This window comes from Sycon ciliatum, chromosome 10 (genome assembly GCF_964019385.1).
Source record: "Sycon ciliatum chromosome 10, ocSycCili1.1, whole genome shotgun sequence".
NCBI lineage: Eukaryota > Metazoa > Porifera > Calcarea > Leucosolenida > Sycettidae > Sycon > Sycon ciliatum.
In genome coordinates, this window is record NC_088652.1 from 17472835 (window position 1) to 17493587 (window position 20753).

General features: G+C 48.5%; 1 protein-coding gene across 1 annotated transcript; it reads right to left on the reverse strand.

Moving 5' to 3' along the window:
* Positions 1–726: 726 nt before the first annotated feature.
* On the reverse strand, positions 727–20080 carry LOC135826499 (uncharacterized). Its single transcript, XM_065339106.1, has 10 exons — positions 20015–20080; positions 17077–17145; positions 16192–16254; positions 14495–14538; positions 12295–12561; positions 11620–11739; positions 10043–10228; positions 8424–8573; positions 5862–6599; positions 727–2877 (listed from the first exon to the last, which is right to left on the reverse strand). The coding sequence occupies exons 4-10, from the start codon at positions 14505–14507 to the stop codon at positions 1898–1900; spliced, it is 2454 nt and encodes an 817-aa protein (XP_065195178.1). The 5' UTR covers positions 14508–14538; positions 16192–16254; positions 17077–17145; positions 20015–20080; the 3' UTR covers positions 727–1897.
* Positions 20081–20753: the final 673 nt, after the last annotated feature.

Consider the following 20753-nt stretch of genomic DNA (forward strand, 5'->3'; position numbering starts at 1 on the left):
AGCGAGTAAGAGGTAGCGGTACAAGGAGAGGGAAGGAGAGAAGGACTGAGCGTGAAAATGAGAAGGAAAGGGGGACAGGAAGGGTGGAGGAGAGGCATGAGATCCAGGGTCCCTGTGAGGATAATAGTTTTTTACGGGCGAACAGAATGTGACGAACCCGGATCAACTGCTTGGAAGGCAACTATGCTGGCCATTAGACCAGCGGCGCTGCCGACAATTTACTCATGGCCACTAGCTACCGCCGTACGAGTCCATACATGGACGTGAAACTAGTCACTCAGTACACTGTACTTCTTGAAGTACTTGGAAGAGGCTTTGCAGTTTCGAGAAGACTCCTTTTTTTCGCCACCCCTTCAGAAAAACTCTACACCCCCTTCAGAAAAACTCTACACCCCTTCAGAAAAACTCCTCTATATTTGACATGTATTTGTACTTTAAAAAAAAGTATAAAATTATACTTAATTTATAGGAACAGAGAAGAGATTTGAAGGGAAGCGATACTGGAGGGCAGTTGGTAACACAATACGGGCAGTTGGTAACACTGCTGTAGGATCTTTTGTTTAGCGCTTGCTTGTAGCTCTGGAGCAGTTGCGACCCCCCCCCCCCCCCGTACTGTTTGTACAGCTGTGTTCGTTTTATAGAAGAACTCATTTATTTTTCGTTCAATCGATGAAACTAGAAAACGCGAGATTTTGAACGAGGTCATGCTCTACACACGCTCTGCTAGTGTTTCCACCGATCGCGCTGTGCATGTATTTTCATACATGACAGGAGCAACAGCTTCACTTGGCAATGGCTTCAACACAACAGGACGCCAAAGAAACAGAAGTCACAGTCTCAGACACCAGCACCCCCTCCAGGGAAGAGCTATTGCCACTGACTCGGACGTGTCGGTGTGGAGAAGGGGACGGGAGGTATCCATTGAAAACAGAGCACTTGGTGCAGTAAACTCGGACACAAGAAGTAGAGAGAGAGAGAAAAAAGAAGAAAGAAATGGCTAGTCAAAAAGGTAACGGTGACGATAGCACAAAGATGAAATTATCAATTCTAGATCAACGTGTTGGCGGAAGGCAATTTTAAAATGTGTCAGAGACCATAGTGTGTGATGGTGATCGAGACGCAGCATTTATGGAAGATTAAGTTCTGAATAGGATGCACCGGCAGTGAATGGAGTTTGACGGCAGCATGTGTCGTGGATGCTGCCGTAGAGAGGCTGCGCTGAGTGCGTTATCCGTTGGCGTGACCTTCAGCGGTAGTTCTACAGGACGCCATTAGGTTAACACACACTTGACCCGTAGGACGGATATGGTCTTAGTTAAGGTTGAGTGTCTGAGGAAATGTCCAGAGTTACGTCATATCAGGTCGTCAGTACAAACGAAAAAGTGAAAGCGACACGATGGCCGCGAAATAAATCGAGAAGCCTGATAACGGCAATGGTCCTGCGTGTCAACTGGTGGTGTTGGAATGCTGGTCATGCGCTAACGCCTGCAGCAGCAGCAGCAGCAGCAAGTCGAATTCTGCAAGGCCTCCCCGTGTGACCGTATGCTGGCCCGGTGCTGCCGAGCAGCATGGCCGCCGGTCAGCATCTCGCTTCTGCACAGTCCGACTGGCGGCTTGCCGTGTTCGGTAGCACAGGTGGTTATAGGCGCACTGGCATGGGTGACAGTCATTCCAGCGTGTGGAAGTGGATACACACATCCGTGATTGCCTGTTTCATTTCGAATCCTTCGTTGTCGTGAACACTGACAAGTGGCTCGCTGCCTTCAGAACTACAGAACTATGACTTGCGACATGCCAGCCGTCCATTGCCAGGGAAGAGCAGGTAGCACTGGCAATGAACCAGAGCCACCGGCCCCCCGGTTGAGAGTGATTGTCGGCGGCATCACGACCACAGCTGCTAGGCATCATGTGCCAGGTCATACACTTCGTCTGCATCAGCAGCAACAGCAGCGGCATTAAACTCACTGGCCCTAAGCTGATGTGCCAGGGAGCTAACACTACCGTACAATACATCACACTCGCCCGCGCACCTCCCTTGCTCGTTCACTAGCCCCGAGCACAACGGACAGGTATCTGCCCCCGTGAAGACCGGCAGGCGTCCCAGCGTGCTGTCCTCGGTTGTACCTTTACCGCACGTCGTTTCGTCGTAGAGGATCGGCGCTTGCCGAGGGAGAGATGAAGCGGGCTGCACGTCGGGAACGCCGCTGATTGCGTGCCTACTCGCACTCGCACTCGCCTCCGCACTCGTGTGGATAGTAGTCGGGCTCACAGGGCGATCGTCGGTGGTGATACTGTTCCTGGCGATGATATCGTTGGCCGTCAGGTACAGCTCTGACATGTCGTCGCCGTTGAGCTGCAGCTGTGCGCGGCAGACAGGCGGGGAATCGCTGGTGGCGCTGCTCGGCCAGTGGTCGTTCAGCGTCATGGCAATGTTCTTGTTGAGCGCAGCGCTGGCGGGGCACATCGACGGTAGAGGTGGCAGCGGCTCGGCAGTGCTTGGCCGGCGACTCGTGGGCAAGTCGGTTCTGTCGAAGGCCTCGTACTCGCCCCCAGTGTCGTTGTCGTAGATGTCGCCATCCTGGTGGGGTTTGTGTTCACAGCAGTGGATGGTGGCCATGTTGCTGCTTCGCAGCGACGACGGCGAGTCCACACTCTGGTTTGGCATGAACGTGAAGCTCTTGACTCGCGGCCGGACCAGTGGCTTCTCGACGTCGCACTCCGTACGCTGCGTCATGCTCCGCAGAACACTGGGACTGCCGCGCGGTGTAGAGCGCGGTGTAGAGCGCGCTGCCTTCCTCAGTTTGACGTCACTGAGCGCTGCGGCAACTTGACTCAACTCCTGGTAGCAGTCGGCGCTCTCTTCAGAGTCGACAGTTTCTGAGGAATGAGTGTGGATATACACAGATGCGCACACAGAGACACACACACACACACACATGTGCACACAGTAGGTATCATCATCATCATTCACCCACGGGAAGCAGTTCAAGGACAAGAAAGACAGAATCACGTCGACTCGAAAATCAGGGCTAAACATGTCAGAAGTGACTGTGCCAAATACGGTGCGGGGTGTAAATCTGCTTGAAGGACAGTGGATCCTTTGCGGCAAAAGTATAATACTGTACTCTAATTTCAGAAATTTTCGGTGCTCAATACAGTCGACCTACCCTTATAACGATATTTGCGTCAGACCAAGAAATATTGTTATAAGGGTAATATTGTTATAGGGGTAACTGGTTCACTTCATACACATACATGTACGTCATAATACATGGGTTTTATTCATTTGTTACACTCTCCATAGCATAAAAAACTGACGCACATGCACATCATGTACACAGCAAGGTGCCCACTGGTGCCCCCATTGCATTTCGTCATTTCCCAGCAACTTATCAAGTGAAGCTTGCCCTACCTGGATAGTAGGCTCTACATATTCCTTGCTAGATATTGTTATAAAATGGAAAATGTTGATTGGTCAGCCCATTTTATATCCTTATAGGGATAATATCGTTATAGCAATATTGTTATAGAGGTAAGGCATTGTATACACAAGTCAATGAAGTGATTTTGGTTTGGCAGAAAAATTTCGTTATAAGGGTAATATCGTTATAGAGGTTATCGTTATAAGGGTAGGTCGACTGTATTTTCAGTATGAGGGCAAAGTGCCAGGTTAGGTGAACAGAAATTTTAGGTACAGAGAAGCAGTTCCCTATCGGATTATGTGTGTAGGTGCTTGTTCGGTGTATTGAAATTTTAGGCATGAAACAAATGCACCGAAAGTACCGAACATTTGTAGTTACCCCAAGGAGGGGTGCACTGGTCTCCTTTTAGGTGTGTGTGTGTGTGTGTGTGTGTGTGTGTGTGCGCGTGTGTGTGGGTGTGTGTGCAAGGCTGCATATGTTTAGGATGGCTGGTTTATGTCATTCATGGTCATTATATGCAAGCTGAGCCTACCGGTAGGTCGAATTTTGTTTGTTGGGGGGAGGTGCATGCTAAGAGTGTGCAACTCCAGTCTAGTATGAGGTCTGCAATGGCAGAGCTTCACATCACCTGATAAACCTGTACACATCATTTGCCTTGATACGTGTGCAAAGTTGTACGCAACCCTGCTTTGGGTTCAACTCTCTTGCGCGGATCACTCTGCACTGCTTGCCAGCGTGACCTATTGAACCATGTCACGTGGTGTGAAGTTCTGCCGCCGTCGCAGCACTGGATAGAGGCTGTGCAGGCAGTTGCACACTCTCGGGACTATGTACAGTCTACTCGCGATAAGTCACGCACTTTTAAGTCACGCACTCGTGATAAGTCACGCACTTTTTCATCCAGGACACCCATCCATCTCAAGAATTTTTTTATTTTTCGGGATTTTGTGGATTTCGTGGATTTCGTGAATATTTGCAAATGATGTGGTTTTCAATGATGGAGCTTGAATGCTGTAAAGGTAAGAATATAATTATTATGTGCATATTGTATGAGAGCCTTCTCCCTCAGGATCACCCACGACAATCCAAGTTTGTCAGTCACAAACTTCTCCCTTCGAAGCAAAATATACCTCACTAGCAACAACGAAAGCAAACTCAAAAAAACACCAACATGCAGTGAGTTCTGCTGATTTGAGATTTGAAGAGGAAGTACGAGACGAGTACTATACCGGTACAGTCTACTCGCGACTTACATTACGCACCACGTACAACACTGAGCTGCATGCGCACAAGAGTACATACTCTTGTGCGCATGCAGCTCAGTGCTTGTACGCGTGTTCAGCACACATGTCCATATGCAGAAGAAAAAATGACGGCTGTACATGTGCATGACGTGGTGCATAACGTAAGTCGCGCACTCGCGGTAAGTCGCGCATTTTCTATTCCAGGACACTGTGCGTGACTTATCGCGAGTACACTGTACTCTGTACTCTTGCTTGTGAGTACTGCAGTCCGACCTCGCTTAACCGCACACATCCGTTTTCGACAAACACATCCGGATAGGCGAGGGAACCGGATAATCAAATACACATACTGGATGTATGCATGGCACATCATGTAAACCGGTAACCAGCGATTTTCTTCCGGATGGCGAGGGATCCGAATAAAAGAGGACCGGATAAGCGATGTCTGACTGTAGTAGAGTTTGTGAGCGCATGGCGCCAGTCTCACTGGCGATGTTTTTTTGGTTTTTTATTATTATTCCACATGTTGCGAATTTGCATTACGACTATGATTTACGCATGTTGTTGTATTTGGTTCTTGTCTTGTGGAGTCCAGTGTCTGATGTCATATTTGGTCTAGGTGTACGCGCGAGTATGGTGTGATGTGTGACGTTTATGGTATGTGGTGCATGCAAGAGTACACGTTGTCAGAGTGTGAGGATGTGCTTCCGTCTGTGTGAGAGTGACTGTCAAGTGAATGCTGTACATGCGCAGTGCTAGTTTGGTCTGGGAATGAGAGTCATGTGTGATTCGTCCGTGGTCTGGTTGTCTTGGTCTTGGTCATGTGTTCTGTACGTATTAGTCCCTGATTGGTCGTCCCGATTTGTCGTCGCAATATTACTGCTTGTTCTTTGTTGTTTTCTTTGAGTCTTTTCCCGGGAGTCTTCCCGTTGTCCTTTTTGTCGTCTCCAAGTTTGTCTCTCTCCTCCTGCGCCCTCGTCATTTCTTGGTATAATATAAGTATTGAAGATACAATCAAGAGTTTGCGTTGTTGTGTGGCGGGGGCCAGGGGGAGAAGCCTACTTCACTAGTTCAATCACTTGATGTCAATAAACATGTGATGCGGGCGATTTCAACCAGCTATGGTGCGGAAAACCGAGAAAAGAAGGAGAAAAACACAATGAAAAGAAGAAAAAAAAGGAAAGAAAGGGCTCACCTTCATGATTGGGCCCAATCAGTGTGTGATAAACCGAGCCTAGTCTACCCCGTTGCTGCTCCGGCGATTCGATGTTCTCCGTAAGAATGGGCCCGCAGGTGCGCGAGCGTCCTCTCTCGTTGTTCACCGGCGCAAACGTGTCCGTGCGCGATCGGCCCGGCGCTGCCTGGTTCTGAGCACGACGGTCGTTAGCTGACTTCGACTGGGTGTTGCGCTGCTGCTGCTGCTGCGGTGGTGTACCAATCGCATTACTCTGATACGCCTTGTGCGATGGCGTCGAAGCCCCCGGGGAGTCGTTGGCACCGCCGCCGCTCGGCACCGCCGAGGAGTTATGGTAGTGAGCATGCTGGGTGGCGCTGTGCGTCAACGATCCGAGAGCCGCTGCATCGGCGTCGGACGACGTCCTTCGTCGAAAGCTCAGCATGTCACTGACGCCACTGTCCACGCTCCGCTCGGTGCCGGAGACGGCCCCTGGCAGCAACACCAGGCTCTGCGGAGCGGTCACATCGCCCATATACCGGCCCATCTCATTGTCACACGTCGACATGGTGTGCGGCATGCCCTCCTGGTTGACATAGCAGCTGGGGTCGGTGCAGTTGCCCTTGCCCTTGACGTCACAGTTGTCCATTATCGTGTTCAGAGACGTAACGGTGTTCTGGCGCTTCCGCCTCGGCTGGCTGCTGTTGACAAGGTTATGCAGTGCTCTGTGCTCAGAGTTGCCCTTCAGCTTGGTGCGGTCTGCAACGAGAACAAGCACGCACGGACACATACAAGCAAACCGAAGCAAACACAAATGCACATGCACATGCACACACGAGAGTGCACGCCAGCACACATGCAGCCATAGCTATGAGGATGGGACTGAGGCACAGACGTAGCACTTCCTCCTTGGTGGAAAGCCAAAAGGCGACATTCTGGGCATGTGTGTGCAGTGGCTACCGAGGGTAGCAACGTATCGTCTGAGAGCGCACGGGGGAGAAGAGGAGGAGAGATTTTTGCATTCTAGATCAGCCGAATGGTTCCGCTCACAATTTGATTGATACAAAGAAAGGCTGGGCTTATTCCTGCAGAAGCCAATGTCAGCGCTTGGCTTCCATCTCAACCAAGCTTCTATTCAAGCCAGGTATTTCATTGTACGGCAACAGCGCAACGAGCACAACCAGCCTTAGTTGATAATGACCCATCTTGAAAAAAGGGTTTGTTCAAAACAGGCTTCCACGTGCGACCCAAAGTTAATTGGGAACTCGTGGCTTGGCACGGGGGAAACATCGATGCAGTGGATGGGATTCTCGGTCTTTGACCACCTTGCTGGTGGGCTGATCTGCTCACTTCCCACCGCTTTAGGAGTTGCATCTGTGCCTTGATCCTAGCGGATGCTGGTGTTCCTGTGGACGCCGGAAAACTCGGTTAGACTGAGTCTCACACGAACCCCGAGTTTTTTCCTTTTTCTGTAATTATTGTAATTTGAACTCGGATGGTGAGCCAATATTGTTATGATGAAGAAAGGAAAAGGACAAAGTTTGTCATAACTCGTAACATTTCGTCCTTTTCCTTTCTTCATTATTGTAATTGTTCATCATTCCGAGGGAAAGTTGCAAGCGTGAAAAGTCTGGAGAAAAAATAATTGACTGTCACCACTAGGACTCGAACCAGGGACCCTCGCTTGATTTTTATAATTATTATGAGACAGCTTTTAGGCCAAGGTACTGTACAGGCAGAAAATTTCGTCGGTCAATAATTTCGTCCAACTCTAAAGAAAGGGAGTTCGTCCGGTTGAAAATTTCGTCCATGGATCATAAGAGTGTATAGAAAAGCTGGACGAATCGACATTAGTCCGGCATTTAATTTAGTCCAAAAACTTCCCGGACGAAAAAGACGAAATTAAATTCCAGACGAATATTTGTGCTTAAACAAGGTAGTAGCAGTACAGCATGGACTGTTGATTATTGCGCATGAGAATTGATATACTACTCCTACTCCCGTCTAACCGACAAATGGCACCTCCTAGGAACACAATTTCACCTAACGCTGAGTAACTGCCCCCCCCCCCCCCCCCCTGGTAGGGCACCCGCCGGGCCAACAACACACTAACTCGACAGCATCCAGCACCTTGCTCTCGTGCAGCGGTGCGTCGCGAACAGTAGAACTATTGACTGTTTTGCCGGAGAATGCATACTGCTACTTCCGCCTAACGCACACAAGACAAATTTTAGGAGCACAATGTCACCAAGAGTAGATAAACAAGAGTGTGCAACTCTGGATCTCTTCTGCACAATCTGCAGATACCCCTGCCCACGGCGGAATTTTTTGTTGACGTCACCTTTTTTTCAGAAAAACGCGCATTTTGCCGCAGAACAGTGTGAGAGCACGTGCTGGGCACCGACCTTGTAATGTAAAGCCCGGCCAAGTGCACGAAGCAAAACTTTCCAAAAGACTCGTAGCGCGAGCGTCGTAGAAGAGATTACGTCAACAAAAAATTCCGCCACGGGCCAACCCATCCTGGAGTTGCACACTCTTGTTTATCTACTCTTGATGTCACCTATTAAACACAGAGCAACTTACTCGACGGCATCCAGCACCTTGCTCGCGTGCAGCGGTGCGTCACGAACAGCAGAATGGCGAGCAGCACAGAGCCGACACTCACACTCGCCGCAATCAGAACCACCGGCTCGGATGTGCTGCCAACGTTATCCACACTGCCTTCCTGGATAGCTGTAGGATAGTGGTCACACAGAACAAAATGAACACTATAATTATAAACCAGGACAGTTTCCTCGGAGGCAAGAATGCAAGAACAGTAGTAAGAAGAACACACTTATAGAAAAAAGAAAAAAGGACCAAGGAACTACAAGTTATGCTATAATGTCCACTAACACCATCAGTTACTAAACAATCAGCTCATGCGATAACATTGCACGGCACTGACCGACGGTACCGACGTTCTACAACTATCTGGTCCTATTTCTTTTCTATAAATTTATCCTTGGCTCTCCATCCGAGTCCATTCAAGAAGGACACAGTTCAGGCTAGGTATTGTTCAAGAGCCTGAACTGTGTCCTTCTTCTTAGTATCATAAACCAGGTAGCACCAGTTCTACCTTGCGATTTGCGAGCACAGGCCAATCTGCATCTGAAAACGATTACAATGGGAGTCGATTTCATCACCTTTTTTGCTACAGTTGTACGGCTAGTGTTGCGCCGGCTTCCTTTTGCTGTTTCACACCCAATGTGAGAACCGCTAAGGATTTGTGGTGTCTCTCTGTGTAGTAGTAATGTTACTACTCTGCACTACTTCACTATCTATGTATTGCGCATGCGCACAAGGGCTTCTTGTTCCTATTTTAGTCTGGTCTTCTTCCAAGGCTTTTTTTCAAATAACAATAATGACTTGATGATGTTTGACCAATGGGTGGTACATAACAGGATTCCAGACCGCAAAGGTCTCCCGGTGGACCGAGAAGGCTGACAGTGCATGTCAAAAACAAAACAAACTCATCATTTTCGGGAAACGCTCGTGTCCATTTGAAGCTACGACACGTGAAGGGATGTCCAAAATTGAAACGAAAATATTGCAGTCACAGCTACCGTTTTTACAGATGAAGACGCACTCGAACCCTTCCACCAAAACGTGTCCTTTTATGCACAAGCAGCTGCTGATTGATCTGTGTACATGGTTCACGTGTTGCCTAGCACTGTTATGTAAGTCACGCCATGCACTACACAAATAGTACCATAGAGAAAGAGAGAGAGAGAGAGAGAGAGAGAGAGAGAGAGAGAACGAGAGAGGCAGAGAGAGAGAGAGAGAGAGAGAGAGAGAGAGAGAGAGAGAAAGAGAGAGAGAGAGAGAACGAGAGAGGCAGAGACAGAGAGAGAGAGAGAGAGAGAGAGAGAGAGAGAGAGAGAGAGAGAGAGAGAGAGAGAGAGAGAGAGAGAGAGAGAGGCAGAGAGAGGCAGAGAGAGAGAGAGAGAGAGAGAGAGAGAGAGAGAGAGAGAGAGAGAGAGAGAGAGAGAGAGGGGCAGAGAGAGAGAACGAGAGAGGCAGAGAGAGAGAGAACGAGAGAGGCAGAGAGAGAGAGAGGCAGAGAGAGAGAGAGAGGCAGAAAGAGAGAGAGAGAGAGAGAGAGAGAGAGAGAGAGAGAGAGAGAGACAGACAGAGAGGGAGAGAGAGAGAGATCAACTCACCTTGGCAATATGGAGTCGGGTTAGTCCAGCTGCCATCTGCCTTGCAACTAGTTGACGCTGAACCATTTACTGTATAACCTGGATTGCACCAGAACTCTACTGTCTGGGCGTAGACAAAGGTTAGTGCCTCCCCGGTGGCTGTACTGGATCCATTTGCTGGTGCTTGAGGGGCTGGGCAGGTAACAGCTTCACACAGCAAACAGGAAGATTTGCACATGGACACACACACGTATGAATATACACACACGCACATCCAATCATCCACCCACACACAGACATACTATTTTACATCTACAGCCGTGGCCACAGAAATCCAACCAACGTGCCAAAAGCAGCCGCGGCCAAGTCTCATACGGCCCCCGCGGCCCTCGTCAGTCGGTTTTCGGAACGTGCATGATGTCATTGAAATGGAAACACGACACTAGGTTTGACTCGTGGGTCAGATTTCTTTGGCCATGACTGTACTGATCAGTGATAGCTCACTAGCAGAAGCTGGTCACATGATCTTAAGCTGGTCACATGATCTTAAGCTGGTCACATGATCTTCTACCGAGGCTGTGAATACTCTAGTTTCAGGAATTTTCGGTGCTCAATATTTTCGGTATGAGGGCAAAAGGCCAGGTTAGGTGAACAGAAATGTTCGGTACAGGGAAGCTGTTCCCTATTGGTTTACGTGTGTTAGTGTTTGTTCGGTGTATTGAAATTTTAGGTATGAAGCAGACGCACCGAAAGTACCGAAAATGAAAGTACACCGAAAATTTGTGAAATCACAGTACCCTGCGGTGTTAGCACGCTGATCACATCAGCTAGAGCCGAATAAAACACAAGGCCGTTGGGTTGTCCTTAGGTTGTCCTTAGTATGTACACGTGCTGTACAACCGGTCAATGCCACCACTCTGGTTACCAGTAGGCGATCCACATGTCCCAGAACACCACTACATTTTTTTAATTTTTTTACTGAAAGTCGCATGTGCTGCACGCAATGGGAATGGGAACATGCAACAGCCATGGTGGTGGTGGGGACCAGGCGCTCCGTCGACCAACTGGTTTCGACATCGTCACGCTCTCATGTACACCGAAGACCAAAACCTGTTACTTCCAGTCTGATGAACCTGAATACGAAGACAAGCTGTACACGAGGACCACATTTTGAACGTCCCTAGCGTGCGATCGGCCAAGACCGGTCTCAATGCATCAGATATCACAAGGGTGGTGTAGAATACTAGATCAGAGAACAACATACAAGTTCAACTTTTGTCAAGGGCTTTGTCACAGGCGATTGTAGATGAAACACCATAGTGTTGACGACCGGCAACTGGCTTCGGTTACTTGTTTTCTAGGCATGCCCTGTAACACTGCACACATCCTGTGGAGAGGAGTGCGAATAGGGCCAGCAAAGGGAGAGTCCACGAGTGCACCCTTTCCTAGTAACTTTAAACTTTCGAGAATTTCCAATCCCAAACTCAAACAAGGGTAATTCTGAGCATTTACAATTGAATACCGGTAGACTTTAGCCAAGTTTATCTGCTGTATATGATATGAAGGGCTTGCCTGAGGGTGAGCTGGGCATTCCTTACCGTCGCAAAGCTGCCGTGGCTGGTCTTTTGTGCTGCCCGGGCACACGCAGATGTAAGCGTTAAACAGCGTGTTGCACGTCCTGTTGGCTTCGAACAGCACCGAGCCTTCACTGGCGTAGCCTAGACAAGTGCAGAATTGAGGCAACCACACACACACACACACACACACACATGCACATGCACAATACACACATGCAAATGCACAATACACACAGGCGCACACACACACACACACACACACATGCACACACACATGCACACAAAAGAAAATTTAGAAACAAAAATCCATGCAGACTGCCATACACCCTCAATGAAGAGAAGTCTGAATGAAGAGAAGTCTGAATGAAGAGAAGTCTGAATGAAGAGAAGTCTGAATGAAGTGACAAAACGTGTCGTGGACGCATAACAGGCTAGGTAAAACACCCACAATAACTCACCGACGCAACCAGATAGGCAAAGAGACAGAATAAGAGAGAACTAGACAGAGAAAGAGATGTGCAGATAGATAGATAGATAGATAGACAGACAGATACACACACACGGAGAGAGAGAGAGAGAGAGAGAGAAATAGAGAGAGAGAAATAGAGAGAGAGAGAGAGAGAGAGATAGAGAGAGAAAGATAGAGATAGATAGATAGAGAGAGATAGAGAGAGAGAGAGGAGGTAGAGTACTTACCGTAGCACGGATTCGGTACCATCGACATGCCTGTTGGGCACTCTAGAACTGAGAACTGCTTAGTGTTATTGACATATCCTACTCGCACTGGAAACAGACGGCACCGATCGACTGGCAGAGGCGAGCTGTCACAGTTACCATTGCTGATTTGGTGGACACAGCTACGCGACTGGAACTGCAGGCCAGCTTTGCACGAACAGGAATAGGCGCTGCCTTCGAAGAAACGAACGTCCGCCGCGAATGGGCAGGTTGCTTGGAGGGCGGCACCTGTAAAGTTGGACCAAAAGCAAACGAATGGTGCTGACTCCTTACGCACGTAGTACAGATCTACGGAGTTCTGTGCTACTGCCGTGGGTTGGTACACAGGACCGCCGGAAGCAGTTTTTGTTGGTCCGTTAGTTTCATGGCCTTTTATACTTTGTGCGTGATGTGGCGGGTACACACATCCACCACAGTAGGAAACATTTTGTTGGTGGCCAACAAGTTGGTCTGGTGATATTCATAACCTGACCGACCGGACGGGTTCCGGCGGGCCTGGTACATACCCGGTTGGGTTGTCCACTGTATGCTGTACATGCTCACCTGACCAATTTAGCGGCTCAGTATCAATGGCAAACAATCGCTTTTCCAGCCTCATTGTCAATAACAAACAATCGCTTTTCCAGCCTCATCACCCTCGGATAGAACTAATGACAAGGTAGATCTTTTCGGGGAAAAACACTTCTCGTGTGAAATGCCGCCAGGGCCCGTTTTCTTAGTGGAAAAAGCAGTAGACACACTAGGGTCCTGCACATTCAACACTCGGCCGAGTCTACGAGATTACACGAGAATCCACGAGACTCGGTGCTTGTGTACAACATGCACACGGCTTATTGATGCAGCGGTTCACTGAGCACGCCTGCAGTGTACGTCCCTGTTGCTTGTTCTTAGTGAAATCACGTCTCCGTACACTAGCAAATGGCAGGATAGCAAAGAGGAATCTCTAGCAGACATGCTCTTTCCCTCGGCACTGCCAATTCACAAGTCAGTGCACCGTATCCGTTTCAACGACGTTCCTGCAATTTGCCATTATCAGGTTGCAATATGCTCTGATCAGAACTTTCATTGAGTGATGAAGCTGCAGGATGCCTGACGCCCGTTACCAAGATCACAGTACGTAATGGGCCATTCACACTACGCCCAAGTCGTACGTGGCGTTTTCGTCCGGATAGCTTTGGCAACATGGAACATGGCGGGAAAAATCGTACCCCTGATACGAAAACGTAGACGACGTATCCAGACCCCCCGTACCGAGGTTCGTTCTGTCCTTCCCGGTAGTTTGTATCCGAAAGAAGCTGTACGCACAGCTGTACGAAAAGCGTGTATATGCCTGTGTGAATGCACCCGCGTGAAAACGACGTTCGCCAGTACGTCGTTTTCCAAAATGTGACATGTATTGCAATGTAGTTTGAATGAAGGGATCTTTCACAAACTGATGTCCAGTGTAAACAAGGTTTTTACTGGAATGTTGCCACTTTAGGCGCTGCATCTGCACCTTTGATCTTTCCAGGTTGGTGGCCGAGAACTCAGTCTAACCGAATCTCAAGCGAACCGTGATTTTTTAATTTTTTTTACAAGGTGGTTACCACGGCAATATAATTCATGATCCCTTAAGAAATCCTGCAAGAACTACAGTGCTGTTCAGTGAAATGCAGTCGCTTCGCTCAAGTGTGCGCCTTGCACTGTTTCTCAGCCCAGCGTGCGTAGGTCTATAGCTGCGCAACGCCCGGCGTGTACTTGAGTGACGAGACTGGATATCCGTGAGCAGCACTGTAGCTAATGGTGGGCTCCCAGAGCAGACCAACACACATCACAGGCTGCTGAGCCGTGGGATAACATTCCTTGGATCACTAACATTACGGCCTGCCTTTGATATCCCTCTGACTTGCGCCTTTCAAGGAACATGCGCCCGGCCGACGCTCCCGAGGACAAGAACCTTGGCTACTGCATACACATGCACCCACCCACACCCAAACCCACACGCTCGCGTGCGCGCGCGCACACACAGACACACACGCACACACACACACACTCATGCACACACACACACAGACACACACGCACACACTCATGCACACACACACACTCATGCACACACCCACAGACACACACCCACAGACACAGACACAGACACACACACACATATACAGCCAAAACTTACGATTGCTTTCCATCCTCTTGTCGTACAGTGTCCCTCTAGTATTTCTTTCCATCACAAATTGAGCAAAAGAAAAAGGAAAAAAGTAGGGAAAGTGTGTGAAGATAAATGAGAGAGAGAGAGAGAGAAAGAGAGAGCATGTGCGTGAGAGAGACAGAGACAGATACAGATAGACAGAGCGAGAGATAGAGAGGCAGAAAGACACAGAGAAAGAGCACACATTTCATGTTAACATTCCCAACATGCCATCAGTCATCAAAGGAGTGAGATCACAGTGTCAGAAATGATGTGAATTTAGACCCCGGATAAGTTCTACACGATCCGTGGCATATCGTATGCAACTCGATCACGCCATGGCCCGCCGACCCCCAAATACAGCCCAGATCAATGATATTATATCATGTACCTCAGGGGCGTAGGAGGGTTTTTGGAAGTGGTACGACCGAAGGTCGGTGCGGCCGAAGGTCGGTGCGGCCGAAGGCCGTGTTGGAGGGGGGTCGGGGGGACCTCCCCCGGGAAAATTTTGTAAAAAAGACACAAAATCCTGCGTTCTGGGAACTTCTGGCGTCTTCTGGCGTCGAGTCGAGTACAGTACTCAGTACGACTGCAGATGCATAACAGATCTACGAGTACGAGTCTAGAAAATGGTCAAAGTCTGATGCGCATACATGTACATAATTTAAATTATGTATGCATTGATGGATCCTGATTTTTTATTACGGTTTTGCACGTTCCAGACGGACCACACTTTTCGAAAAGTGGTACGGCCATGGTCGTACCAGTCGTAGCGGGTGCTACGCCCCTGTACCTAGCCCTGAGTTAAGCCTACGTTGCTTCATGCTGCAATTGCCAAGGCCTTCTCTCTAAGTGCTATGACTGCCTTGAGACTGGTAAACCCCTTGCTCATGTTAGCAGATTAAAGAGTAGAATGGCTTGTTCGGGAATGGCAAATCGTTCTGTCAAGGTTTTGGAACAATTGGACCAGCCATTAACGAGTTAAAAATCCGGCCAGGTTTCTGGCCTTTTCCCTTGGTTTCAAGAGAATTTGCCCAAGAAGCCAGCAGAGATTCGTATAATAACCCACTATTTATCACTGTTTTTTTTCGGCCTTGTGGTTATGAAGGCTGTCTGCTGACCCTGAAGTTGTGGGTTCAAATCCCAGCCTATCTTCAGCTCAAAATAGAGTTGAACTATTGCAGCGTTAATGGAAGAGAGCGTGTGGGCTCTTTTATGAAACTTCAGGAAGCCTCCCCACTTTTACAAAATATTGTTGTCATTGTTTCGGTGACCAAGCTGGTACAAGAAGGTGGCTGATCCAGATATTGGAGCTTGCGCTTCCTGTCGACTGGCTGAGAAGCACAGCACTGGAACGGCGTGTGAGTGAAGACAGATTATAAGTGCAGCAAGGGCGATGCTGTTTTGCTGATGCCGATGCCTTGATCCTTGAAGGGTGGTGGCATTCCTACGGATGCGGAAAACTCGGTTTCCAGCTGAGTCTCACGCGAACCGTGAAAAAAAAGGGCGACGCTGTTTTGCTGATCGAGTAGGCACATGTACAAGAATGTGGCTGCTCCAAACGCAGGAGTCCACGCTTCCTGCCGACTAACTGACAAACACACGGACCGAACACGACGACACGGAAACAGTGTGAGTGAAGACAGAATAGAAGTCCAGCAAGGGTGATGGCATGACTCACTCACATAAACCTGTTCACAACGAAGGCATGGTCTTGAATGAAGCGAAGGCCAGTGGACGACAAGTCTCTGTGCAAGTCAAACAAACAAAAGCCAGCGGCACAGAACGAGGAAATAAACAGGCGGGAAGTTGTTACCAGTGCAATGCTGTCTGCTGCAGGTACGCTACATGTGTAACATAGCCATACTATGGCTACCTCACAAACTTCGCCATCATTAGTTTTGATTGGGTTGTCATCGCGTTTGAATATGCGAAGTAAAAATAAACACCAACCGACCAAACCAAACCAAGAGTACATACCCCCCCCCCCCCGGGTGTGCAACTCCACTATGGGTGCTGTCCCGACAGAATTACAAGTTGACGTTATGTTGTGATGCAATACGCACTGTACACATATTACCAGATGTATCCTGAACCTGCAGTGGACAAATTCCCATTTTTATCCCGTACCAATTAGTTCAGTGAAACAAACGTGACGATAATTTGAGCCTGTTGAGCCCCGTACAAACAAAAATCACTGGTGGCACCAGCATCCACCATTATCTCCTCCACCACCACTACCACCACCACCACCACTGGCACCATTTCCATCACGGAATATGTCTTGGCATGAGTGAGGACAATGCAGCAACCAAGCTACTGCATAGAGTTTTGAAGGCATTGTACGCTGAGCATGGCACAAAACCAACACTTATCGTATTTTCCGGAGTATAGTGCGCACTTTAGATGTGCTATTTTAGGCCCTAAATCGCAGGTGCGCACTATGCTCTGAATATGAAATGCATGTACTTCAATGAAGATTGAAGTGCGCACCCCCAATGAAGATTGGGGGTGCGCATTATACAAAGGTGCGCACTATACTCTGAAAAATACGGTAGCCACAGCCTTACACAAACAGATTCGGAGACGGTGCAAACACATCAACTGGTACATAGCTGATACCATTCCGGGCCAGCGACCTGCAAGGCGTACATACACACGTACACACGGACATACACACACACACACACAAACACACACACACACAAACACACACACACACAAACACAGACACACACAAACACACACACAGGCACATATACACACGTACACACAGTCATGTCACGTGATGCGAAATTCTACCATGGAAGTGCAAGCAAGCCTGTACATGAGCCTTCCACACGTTGTACAGATGTATGCAGTCCAGTAGAATCTAGTAGAATCACGTAAAATCCTGTGGACCCGGTTGGGTGTTGAATGTACAGGACCCTATAGTGTTTACTACTAAACCCACCATGAAATGTGCCCTGAAGGCATTTCACATCACGGAAAACCTTTCTTGGACAAAGATCTAGCTACAGTCCATTTCAAAACTATAGACGCGTACCTAGGCAAAAACCGTTATGCCAGCATCTATACCACATCAAATCTGTGATCACTTTGTGCATAATTTTTTCCAAATTGGGCGTCTGTTACCCAATCGTTTAGAAACTATATGAGAGTAATTGTGGAGCGGTCCTGAGCAATATTCCGAAAACTATTCTCAAAAACTTCCAGCCAAATTTGAAAAATTTCAAAAACCCTACGCGTCTATAGTTTTGAAATGGACTGTAGTCATAGGGGGAATCCGGCACTATCGATATTTTTCATGGAACGAAAAAAGTTTAGTTACAACCCCCCTCCTCAGCCTACTCAAGCCCAACTGATGAGGGATGAATTCCACGAAACACTGTGTATTGAGCAGGGAGTGGTGCTTTCTTGCAGGTTTGCTGAGTCGAAGGTTAGACTTCTCGTGTGCTCTGGATGGCAGTGAGTCAGTCAAGTGTCAAGTCAAGTCGGCGGAATACCACGAGCTCCAGTGTGGGAGCAAACCCATTCCTAAAAAATCATCGCCAAAGTCGCAACCACTATACCCCCCCCCCCCCCCCCCAGAACAAAATATACAATGACTTTGATAGTGAGAATGGATTGATGTTTATGCTATCAATATTTTTCAAAACGAAACTCTCCTCGACCCACCCATGAACGAAACTTTTTCTCTTTGTGTAAAAAAAAGATCGATCATTTCGGACAGCCCCGATTAGCTCTATCCAAAGTGATGAGGCTGAAAAAGCGATTGTCTGAGAGCATTCCTCGCTCGGTGAGACGTCACACGGGGTAAACTCCCACTGGTGAGTGGCCAATCGGAGACGGTGAATCTAGGCAGGGCATTCGAGGCGAAAGCCATAGCCCCTGTTTCGGGACTCGATGTACAGGATGTCTGTGGGGCTGACCAGCTCAGTTCTAGCGTAAAAGCCGGGATCGAGGCAGCAGTGGGTATTTGTATATATGGATTCACCAACAGGGCTTAGCCTAAATCGAGGGAGCAATTCAAGCCATCAACGACGTTTTCACCGAGGACGACATGAAAGGTCTCCTTCTCATTGTGACGCTGCTAATTCGTGCAGTTCACTAAGCCGCCCCGCGGCCCTGTGGAACGTCTGGGTGTTCTTGCCTACAATGCCTAGTCTTGCGACTACTATGGATATGCCATGACAATAAAAACTGCTTTAAGACAGATTTGTATTACCAAAAAATCAGGTATAGAAAAGCTGACAGGATCGCTTTTCTAAATCTTGAAAAGAGGTGGCCAAGACTTTGGCAAAGAGGCAGCTATCCATGCCATGCAGCACGTCTATGCACAAGAGGAAACCGAGGGTGTGATTACGGCAGATGCCGCAAATGCGTTCAACAACTTGAATTGCAATGTGGCCATCCGCAATATTTGTCATCAGTGCCCCTCTCTTGCTGCCGTTATCATCAACTCATACCAGCGCCCCAGCACTTTATGCGTGGCAGGCGAACGTTTTCCCTCCCAGTAAGGCACAACCCAGGGAGACCCATTGGCAATGCCGTTCTACGCCATCGGAATTCTCCCACCTGTGAGAGCAGTGGCAACTCTGAACACCTGCCAGCTCTGGTATATGGATGATATTCATCTGCCGGTGGTCTTCTTGTGGCTATGCATTTGTGGTGGGATGAGCTGCAGGCTGAAGGGCCGTGCTACCAAGAGTACATAACACCCCAGAGTGTGCAACGCCTGATCCAGCTCTGCATAGGGTCTTGGTCGAGCATAGTCGGATCTTCTGATGTCATGCGTACACTCCACACCAGCGCAAGGCCGGTCTCGAGGCAGGGCACCATTGTTTTTGATCCGAGAGTACCCGCGACTCCCCGGGTTCCCCTCAGATGTGTACGGTATTATGACGCAAAGATCCGATTACGCTCGACCAAGACCCTATGCACAGCTGGATCAGGCGTTGCACACTCTGGGAGGGGGGTTATGTACTCTTGGTGCTACGGATATCTATTGAACGCCAGAAAGTCTGTGCTTGTTGGTGTTGTCAACCAGATGCATATGAGGGTGCGGCGCGACAGTGTTGTACTGTTCGGTTTCATCCAAAACACGATGAATTGTACGGTACATCCAAAAGTGCAGGCCTTTCGCGTTCTTTATTTGATGTCCATCAGGCATGCTCCGTGTCAAAGGAAAACTTCTACAAAACAAACAAAAAAACTGCGAAGACATAAAGAAAAAATCACGATTGTTCTGAGGGTTTTTGATCTCAGCGCAAAGAACTTTATATTCCCGGAAAGCTGAGCCCAAGACCTCTTCAACGCTGTATTACTGAAGTATTTGTTACGATGCGTTTACGAGTGATGGAGTTACGACAGCGTGTACGCTGGTCTATGCGCGGAGCACAAAAATGTGCGCGTTAATTTTAAAATTCTAATTCACACTCAGTGGTTTCAAACTTGAAAATAAGGGTAAAAGAGATTAGCGGAGGAAGTGCATGTCACACAACTCACACTATAGTGGGGGAAGTGAGGTTGTTGAAGACATTCACTGGTACTGCGCTTAATAGATTTCCTGCCAAATTCCTGCAGTCAGCCAGCCAGCCATGGTAAGATGGCGAAGACAACGGCATACACCAGCAATGGCAAGCAATTACGCAGCCGATAACACAGACATAGACGAGCAGACACATGCAAAAACAGACACATGCAGTAACAGACACAGACATGCAAACACGGACAAGCAGAGACGCACACAAACACGGACAAGCAGAGATGCACACAAACACGGACAAGCAGAGACGCACACAAACATGGACACAAACACACAGTGAGAAAAAACCAGAACAGACGTACAGACACATGTTCTTCACTAGGGCGCAGTGCAACATTAGGGGATGTGCTGTGTAGTAAGATGAGTTAGGACATGCATGTGTGCAGTACATACTAGTGCCGTTGCATATCATTGCACAACACCCAGGAGAAGCAATGCTTGCTTAAAAAGAAACATGTGTTTGCTCGTTAGCGTCAAGAACTTTCGATTACCGAGAAATTGTGTTCGTTTCAGCCCGAATACACACCCAAACATACACATGCACACACGTACCCCCCCCCCCCCCCCCACACACACCCACACCCACACCCAAACATGTTCGCGCCGCACCCCTCCCCCCCCACACACACACGCGTACATACACGCGTACACACATACGTACACACACGCGTACACACACGAACATAAAGCATGGCATAC